At 57.7% G+C, this 9,213-nt stretch overlaps 1 protein-coding gene across 1 annotated transcript; it reads right to left on the reverse strand.

The window, feature by feature from the left end:
* Positions 1-4,256: 4,256 nt before the first annotated feature.
* CDK5R2 (cyclin dependent kinase 5 regulatory subunit 2) lies at positions 4,257-5,288 on the reverse strand (the record flags this gene model as incomplete). Its single annotated transcript, XM_080689317.1, has 1 exon — positions 4,257-5,288. The coding sequence occupies one exon, from the start codon at positions 5,286-5,288 to the stop codon at positions 4,257-4,259; it is 1,032 nt and encodes a 343-aa protein (XP_080545443.1).
* Between the last annotated feature and the right edge of the window lie 3,925 nt (positions 5,289-9,213).

Here is a 9,213-nt window from a genome sequence, read left to right on the forward strand (position 1 = left end):
TCCTCCTCCTCTCCTTCCTCCTCCTCCTCCTCCTCCTCCTCCTCCTCCTCCTCCTTTTGCAGTACTGGGGATTGAACCCAAGGGCACTCTATTACTGAGCTATACCTTCAGTCACCCCCTCCCCATTTTTTTTTAAAATCTGGAGACAGGGTCTTGCTTGTTGCCCAGACTGCATTTGAGTTTCTAAACCTCTACCTCAGCCTCCCAAGTACTAAACATTTTGGCATCTACACTTATTCTGTGTAGATATAGATAGCTCTTTGTAGGATGTGTGACAAGATACTGAGGGGAAAATTCATGGTTTTAAATAAGGCTTCTGGCCCGGCGTGGTGGCGCACGCTTGTAATCCCCATGCTTGGGAGGTGGAGACAGGAGGATCGCACTGGTTCGAAGCCAGCCTCGCTGGCTTAAGAGACCCTGTTTCCAAATAAAATATAAAATAGGTCTGGGAGTGTAGCCTGGAGGTAGAAGGGTTTCCAGGAGCCCCAGTACCACAATAAATAAATAAATAAATAAATAAATAAATAAATAAATAAATAAATAAGGCTTCTGAAGTGTTCATCCCTGGTGTCTTGAGGTCCTTCCCAACAAATGCTGTCTATGATTTCTAAGGTGGTCAGAAATATCACTTTAAGGGGGGGCATAAAGAACATCAGGTCTCTACACCTGGCTTCTTGCTATCCCTAGTTATGCTGGTCTGACCAGAGGGGCTGCTTTGACAAGCTTAGCTGTAGAATTCTTCTCTAGGTGCCTGAAGTAGGGTCCCAGTGGGCAGAAGCCATAGGATGTCCTCTTGAATACTGCCAGATGCTCTGGTTGCTGGGCACCCTGTTTGGCAGGCAGAGCAGTTGCCATGACAACCCCCCAAGTCTGCAAGCTTTGTGCATTTGTCCTCTTCCACTAAATACCAAGGTATTCTAGGGACAGGCGAGCATGGTTCGCAGGACAGACAGGGTGTCCTCTGCTCCAGGAAGGGGGACAGAGAAGGGGGAGTGGAGCTGTGTGTATATTATGATCGAAAGAATCTTCATCAATATAAATGCATTTGTGCTGTCTCCTGGGCTAAAATGCCTGCCTTTGACTATGTGGCGGTGTGTGTAGGGCAGGCTATCCACCCATATGCACCCTAACCCCTCTCCTCCCAGTTTGCTGCCCCTGTGGAGGACAGTGTCCCCAGCCCTTCTGGAGGGGAAGTGCTGAGTCACGGCTCCTGCCGGGTTCTGCCTCCCAACCTCCACCCTCATTCTTTTCTCGGTCCAGGCTAGGTCCTGCGGTAGAGATCTGGGTCCTTTTCTCCCACCTCATTTCCAGCTTGGACTTCCTTTCCCCGGTTCACTCGTGGGCAGTAAAGAGAAGTTGTCTTACTCTGTTTTTAGAGTTAGAATGGTCTTTTCTCCCTCTGCCTTCTCAGAAGCCTCTTCTGACCAAGTTTGACCCTGAGCCTAATTCTTCCAGGTCCTCCTGTTGATCCTCGCCAAGCCCTGCCCTCCCAATAGGATTATAGCAGCGCTTTGGGCCCAGCAAGGATAGCGAGACTTAACTTGACACTGCTCACTAAGGCCTGTTCTTCATTCTGTCTCCCCAGGTGTGTGTGTGTGTGTGTGTGTGTGTGTGTGTGTGTGTGTGTGAGAGAGAGAGAGAGAGAGAGAGAGAGAGAGAGAGAGAGAGAGAGAGAGAAACATTGAGATTTCGGGGGCAGAATCCAGAGGCCTTCTAAAGGCACGATGTTTTGGCGAGCTCTGAAAACTCTCTGATCTTTCTCATCCCTTTTGGGCTCCATTAACTCGGACATTTCAATCAAATAGCTAGTCTCGCTAACTAGTTTCAAGTAAGGAGAACTAGGATTGTTTCCTCGGCCGGAGGTGGGAGGGCTGAGGGACGGCCCCGCCCGCTCAGTCTGGTTGCTACGGGCGACAGCCGCGGAGTGACCCAAGTGATCCACTCTCCCTCCTCCCAAACCCTGGGAGATGACGGCACCGCGCTGACTGCGCCAAATTCCAGCCAATGGGCGGCTGCTCCCGCCTTCCCTTCCGCCAGCTCTCCCCCTCCCTCCGGGAACTCGATTCACAAATCTGGGCTGAGGATTTCCGGCTCCTGGCTAGGTGCTAAGGCTCTGGGCTGAGGCCTGAAGCAAGCTAGTCCTGTCCTTCATGGAGGGCAAGTGAAAAACGACATTCCTGGGCTCCGGGGCCAAATCTCTGTATTAGCTGACACTCTCTTTCTAAATTACCCAGAAGACCTGGTTGAGGCCGAGTCCCCAACTCTCCCAGCTCCTACAAATCCCCACCCTGCCCGAAAGCGCCCGTCAGCACCACGGACAGCGGACTCGAGGCCTAGTGTTTGCCGGCCCCTCAGCGCTCTTTTTCTGGGTGCTTGTAGTCACGATGGCGACCAGGGTCGGAGCCGTGAGCGCTCTGTTGAAGCCAGGCCTCCTCGGGTCATTGGAGCCGTGAACGGAGCACTTAGCTATGTTGATAAGCAGGCGATGGGACCCAGCAGTGATATCAGGCCACACAGCTGTGTTTTCTTCTTTCAAACCCAGAGATTGGCTTCTCTCTCCCCTTTTGGTCTCTGCGCCTCCCTAGAGATAATGGACCGGGGTCTAGGTGTCAGGCAGCGATGGTCCTCCCAAGACTGCCTTGGGTGGGCATATGCCCAGGGATGGTGGCTGGGGACATGGGGGCTGAGTGTGGCCTCGGGCTCCCCTGAGCGGTGAGTCCAGACTTAGGCCTGGCTGGATTCTGGATCCAGCAGGCAGCAGGGGAAGGAAGAGAAACACAGCCATAGTAACTAGCTAGTTCTCCCTCGACGGGCCACCTTAGAGGAGGACTTAAGCTGCCTCCCCAAGTCATCCCCAAGTGGCCCGGGTGTGGATGAGGGGCCAGCCAAACAAGATGGAGGGTGGGTTGGGGTTGTGGACTCACCTCCAACCCTTGACTGACTCTCCTATCTGTGAAACGTGTGGTAGGGCCTAGCAGGGAGCAGCTTTCAGGGGTACTAGACCTTTCCCACGAGACCCCCATCTCTTGCCTCCTGCCCTACCCGTGACAGTTCCATTCCCGCCCCATTTCCCCCCTCCCGGAGCCCAAAGAAAGGCCGGAGCAAAACCATGTGTAGACGCTTCCAGCGCTTTATAGTTCTCTCCGGGTCAGACGGACAGACAGACAGTGCGGCCCGCGCCTCTGGCCCGCATCATTGGCACCTTGGACACGGCCCCAGGCCCGACCCCGGTCCCTGGTACTCTCCCGGGAGGATTCCGGTCCCGCCCCAGCTCAGCACCGCGGACAGTTCTCGGCCCAACAACCCCCCTCCCCCCTCCCTCCGGAAACAGCGAAATAAATTAAGGGGAGGATAGAAACCTAAGGGTAAGGAAGAGGGACGCCCCTTCCCCAGAATAAGAAGGGTTTTCTCTCTCTTCCCACCCCTCCACGGAGGCGCCGCCGCTGCCGGGTGGTCTCCCAGGTTGGTTTTACCCCCAAATCTCAGCCTCCTGAATGAAGCCGGCAGTTTCACCCCCTTCGCTCCCAGCATGCAACACGTTGGAAAGGTGGGGGAGAGGGGCGGGGGTGGGGCAAGGGGCCAACCCGGCGGTTGTCTGGGCGCCGGGGACTGCAGTTAATCGTGGCACCTCAGTCGACCCGAATTAAAAACGAATAGTCCCTGTGATCTGGGGAGGGGGTTACGGGGACTCGGAGGAAGAAAAGCAGGATGGCACAAGCCGAGAAGGAAGGCAGACAGGAAGGAGGGTGGTAACCGAGGATGGGGCGAGGGGAAGAGAGCCAGAGGGAAGGTGAGGGCACGGGTGCAGGGGAGAGACGGGGGCAGAGGGGCAGGGGCAGGCAAGGGGAGAGGCGGAGATAGAAACACACCCAAGGAAGGGAAAATGGAAAGGCAGAGGGAGGGATGGCAAAGCAGAGGGGAGGAAGGGTGACCGTACAGGAAGGGGGTGAGGAAATGGACAGAGCCCCACGGCAGGGAATGGGGGACCCAGGCAGAAATAGAGAGGTGGGTGGCGGGCGGGCGGGGAGGGCGAAGCTTGGGGTGCCCTCCCCGCGCGCCTCCCCACCTCCACCCACGCCCCGCAAATCCAGACCCCGCGGCCTGGGCGTCTCGGCCTCCACCTTCCCCCGCCGGGCAGGGTGGGCGGCTCCTGCCCTGCCCCGCCCGGGCGGCGGCGGCGGCGGCTTGGTAGTCCTGGGGGTCCGAGCGCGTGTCGGGGGGCCGGGGCGGGGGGCCGACGCGGCCCCTGGGCATCCCTAGCGGTCCAGGTACATAGTCCAGTGCTTGTCCCTGGCGGCGTCGCCCTCGTTCTTGAGGTCTTGAAAGACTTGCGTGAAGAAGTGGGGGTCGGCGTTGAGCCGCAGCATCTGCGGGCTGAGCCGCTGGATGAGGCGCAGGCAGCGCTGCCAGAAGCGCTCCTTGTCGGGCTCCACGAGGAAGGGCTTGAGCGGGTAGGAGATCTCGTTGCCCATGTAGGAGTAGGCGAGGTAGAGGCAGGTGAGGAAGGCGGCCTGCAGCTCGGCGGCCGACGCCAGCTCGTCCCCGCTCAGCGCCTCGCGGCACAGCAGGTACACGAACACCAGGTTGGCGGGCGTGATGAAGGCCTGGTCTTGCCAGCCCTGCAGCAGCAGCGAGCGGTCCACGCCGCGGAACCAGCCCACCAGCTCGCTGGGGCTCAGCTCCTTGAGGCGGTAGCAGCGGCGGCACACGAAGTCGCCCAGGCAGCAGAGCAGCTCGGTGGTGGACGCCTGCACGATGACCCGCCGCGGGGAGCCGCCGGACGCGGGCGGCTCGGCCTGCGGGGCGGGGGGCGGCGGCGGCGGCTTCCCCCCGCCCGAGCCCGGCGGCGGCGCGGCGGCGCTGCCCCCCGACGGCGGCTCGCAGGCGGCGGCGGCGGCCGCGGGCACCGTGGGCACGGGCACGGCCAAGGGCTTGGTGGCGCCGCCGCCGTCGGGGGCGTCCCGGCCCTTGCGGAGGAGGTTCTCGCGGTTGCGCTGCTGGACCAGGGGGTCGGGGCCGGTGGACGCGGGCTTGGGCGTCACCTTCTTGCTGCCTTTCTTCTTCTTGGCGGACGCGGCCACCAGGCGCTTCCAGGTGAGCGCGGAGATGAGCACGGACGGCCGCTTGAGCCGGCTCTCGCCTTTGCCGCCCTTGCCCGCGGGCGGCGCCCCGTAGCCCCCCAGCGCCTCGTCCCCCGCGGGCGGCGCCTTCTTTTTCTCCTCCGGCAGCCCGCCGGGCCTCCGGCCCTTGGTCGAGCAGGGAGGGGAAAGCGACAGCACCGTGCCCATTCTGCAGAGCGGGGCCGGCGCCCGGGCCCCGGCGGGAACCGCGGGCGGCGCCGCTGCTGCTGCAGCCCCGGGGGACCCGGCGGTGGGGGGCCTAGCCCCGGCCCGGGCGCGCGGACAGACCGGGAGAGGGGCTGCTCTGCTCCTCCGCGGCGGCGCTCTGGCTCCGAGCTGCGCCAGCTGCAGCGGTTAGCCCCACCCCTGGGGTCCCTGCTGGCGCCGCGCCGCGCCCCGGCCTCACGCAGCCAATCCTCGCCCGGGCTACCTCCTGACCGGCAACTCTTCCGACCAATAGAATCTCAGATCCCAACCTCAAGTCCCGCCTTACCTCCCACCCTCTGTCCGGGGTTCCTTCCCTTCGGCCGGAGGGGGAAAAGGGGAGGAGGTGGCTGGCGGTCGCTCGAGGGTCCCTCTCAGGGTCAGAACTGGGGGTGGGAGAATGACTGCTGCCCACCTCCCCCTCCAGCTCCTACGGCTGTAGGTCAGCTTGCTTTGATGCACAGGGTCACCGTAGCAGAGAAGCCAAGGGAACGGCCTTCCTTTTCCCTACCCCACCTTTGAATAGGGGAGCAGCGTGGTACTGGGTGCTCCCACCCAGACGCCCCAGTCCCTGCTAGGTCGCGCTACGCTGGCTCCTCCAAGCTGGCAGTCGGGTCAATTTTCCTCCTCTCCTCTCCATCCCTCCGCCCCACCCCATTTCGAAGGGCTGAAGCAGGCACGTTGTCTGCATGCTGGTGGGGGCAGCGGCTGAGGAGACTTCTGCAGGTCAGAACCTGCCTCCTTGGGGGTCTTTGCTTTGCATAGAGGGGCCGGAGGGGAAGCGAGACCCTCAGAATAAGCCCTGTTGCTCTGTTTGCGGGACTGATTAGCTGCAGCTGAGCCTGTAGCCCTCTTCCCGGGACAGCTCCTCCTGGTTGATTGTCCCCACTAGAACACAATGATCTCCTGTTTGGGTGAGTGAGGGATGATTGGTCCCTGGAGAAACGCTGGAAAATGGAATCAGTTGGTCTCCCCAGGCTTGGACAGTGGAGGGGGCCTCCTGTGTGGAAGGAGGCGCGAGAGTTGGCCCAGCCTCCAGTCATGTACTGCGTCTAGGCTGAGTTGGTTTCCATTGCTAACTGCTTCCTTCGCTCAGGACCCCGCTGTGCCCACTCCCAGGTCCTGCCCATTTCTCTCTGGGTCTGTCATTTCTCTCCTTGGTGCCCACGAGGTCTTTGTCCAGGAATTTGGACTCTCTGGGTCTTACCCCAGGTCCTGAGCCCAGCTAGTTCTGGGCCTGTTCTATGTCCCTTCTGTTTTCTGGGGGCTCCCCAGCACAAAAACCTTCCCGTTTCTTCGGTGCACTTTGAAGGTGAATATGGGTTTGATAGGAGGAAGAAGACCCTTCCTACAGATCTAATAAAATCCCCAGACTTGTCCCCAGAGTTGCCTCCATGAGCCTCATAGACCCAACACAGCTCCAAGGATCCGCTGCTGTCAGGGTTGGTGGGTGTGCGCACACATTCATGTGTGTGTTGTGTGTTTCATTCCAAAAAGGCTGTTCCTGAATCCCCTTGGGCTGTAGATCCATCCACCAGAGGCCCCAGTTTTTCTCAGCATTATCACAGCCCCCAGTCATTCTCCCGAGGCCTGCAGTCTGGCTATCTTGACTGTTCACCCCTTTGCCGTTGTCATGGTCACACAGACTTATGCCTCCTCCCTGGTTCAGCGCCCAGTGTGCACCTTCTCAACAGGGTCTCTCCTTCTCCCTGGGATCTGATTTGTATTCTCTTGCAGGCCAAGCTGGCTTGCCCAACCCCTTATTCTCCCCATAGTTGCAGAGAAATGTTTCCTCCTTTCAGCTCCTGTAATTGGCCCCACTTCCTCCTACAAGGCCTTATGAGTCAGCCTTTATTTGACACCCAAGGAACAGTTGTCTCACCGGTAGTTAAGGACAGGCCCCACAGAGCCTGAGCCGTGCTGGCGGAAACACCGCACGTGGCTCTGAATGGCACGTGGGTGCTCTCCGCTCTGCTCCCGGGAGTCCCTCAGTGACGTAAGGACTGGTGTCAGTGGCTGGTGTCATTTAGGACAAGATCTCCTGTGTAGCCCCTGCGGATATCACCGCCAGGGGGTCCCCACTTCAGGCCCTGCTGTGACCTCCTGTTGTACTCTTGGTCGAGATCAATAATTTCTTCCTCTGTTTCAGGGTCCTCAGGAGAAATACTTCCCAGATCTCACTCTTCACCTTGTCCTGTCCCAAACCGTCTCTCTGGCTCGCAGACACTCTTTCTCCTGCCCTGGTTATCCTTCCTGAATCTCTGAGTTTTCACACTGGTCCTCCCTCAGACCACCACCCTGGCTTCTGTCAAGTTCTTGAATCCCACTTCCTCCAGGAAGCCTTTTTGGACTGATTAGAAGGAGGAAAATGTTCTCTCGAAGTTCAGCCTTTCCAACCTCTCCAACCAGGAAGCAGCTGCGGCCTAGCAAGTAGATTAAGGACTAGTTAGGTTCTGGGTCCCCAGCCCAAGATGAGCAAGATGAGTATGGATAGATTTTAAAGGACACACCAAAACAGGTCCATAAAGAGCAGTAACACTGCTGTCATATATAAGGGGAGGCACTTGGGGGTGAGGAAGGAGGCTATGTTTCTACAGAGTGGAGGCCAAAGGAGATAAAGGCAGTGGAACCAGGAAGACTTCATGGAGCAGGTGGGCTGTGCTATGGTTTCCCCTCCACATCTTATGTTTCTGGTGGGTTATGTTTAGGGTTTGTATCCTGTGATTTATCTAACTGTATCAGTTGATAGGATGTTGCTTCTTGTCTGGCAATTTCCTATATGCTCCTCTGGGGTCAGGGCTGGATGTGTCAGACTCTTTGATGGAAACCTCCTTGGGCCAGGCTCCCTGCCTATCTCCAGCACTCCACAGATGACCTAGAACAGCACCCCATCCAGATAACTTCAGATGATTTCTGAAGACTCCTCAAGGCAAAAGCTGTAGGCCCAGACCAAGAACTGAGAGCCCAGACTGAGGTTGTAGCTGGTACAGAATTGTGGTCTTATTAATAAGGGACACCACCAGTTTTCCCTTTGATGAGCCCCTCATTCGCCTGCTTGGGCAGGTGAGCCCCATCTTTCAGGGAATGTATCTGAGCAACGAAGCCCATTGACTCCTCCTGTCTTCCTCTCTGAGGGGTCATTGGCCAGGAGGCAAGGCTCAGGAGTTCTAGTCTACCACTATCCAACTCTAAGACTCCGAGGAAGTCATCTCAGCTCTCTGAGCCTGTTTCTTCATAATAAAATGTAAGGATTCAATATATTTTACTTTTATTATCAGACAAAAATGAATATTAAAAGAATAAGATAACATTTTAGGAATTGCACTGAAAGAAGATTCCTAAAGCCTCTTCTAATTCTATGGTTCTGGTTCTAAATCAAATCTGGCTTTTGAATCTGTTTCGCTCTCTAGCTCCAACCCTGTCTGGTTCCCCCTAATCTGTTTCTGTCTGACGGGCTCAGTCTTTGTGTGCACAGCATTCATGTGAGGCCTGCACTTCTGCAGTTCAGCTCAGGAGGTGAAAGGCAGGGGAGCTCTGGCTCTCGGCAATGTAAGTCTCCCTAGGTCCCTTCAAGCTTTAGAGGAGCCCTTGGCAGATGGGGAAACACAGGAAAGGAAGCCGAGAAGGCTGAAGTCCAGGATCTCCCCATGCACATCAAGGCTGGACATGCCAGGCCCCAAGGTCATTGAACCCCACGTCTTCAAGGGGCCTGTACAAAGAGGCTAATGGCAACCCGGGTTCTCAAAACAGCCAAGATGAAGACTCAGCCTGGATATCTGAATGCTTAAATCCTGCTGCCCCCTCCCAGCTCCTTTATTGATCCAACACCCCACCCCAGGTTTTCAGCTCCTGAGATGTACAAAGATAGAGGGTACAAACCAGCTCTGCC

The sequence above is a fragment of the Muscardinus avellanarius genome (assembly GCF_963383645.1).
Source record: "Muscardinus avellanarius genome assembly, chromosome: 2".
Lineage (NCBI taxonomy): Eukaryota > Metazoa > Chordata > Mammalia > Rodentia > Gliridae > Muscardinus > Muscardinus avellanarius.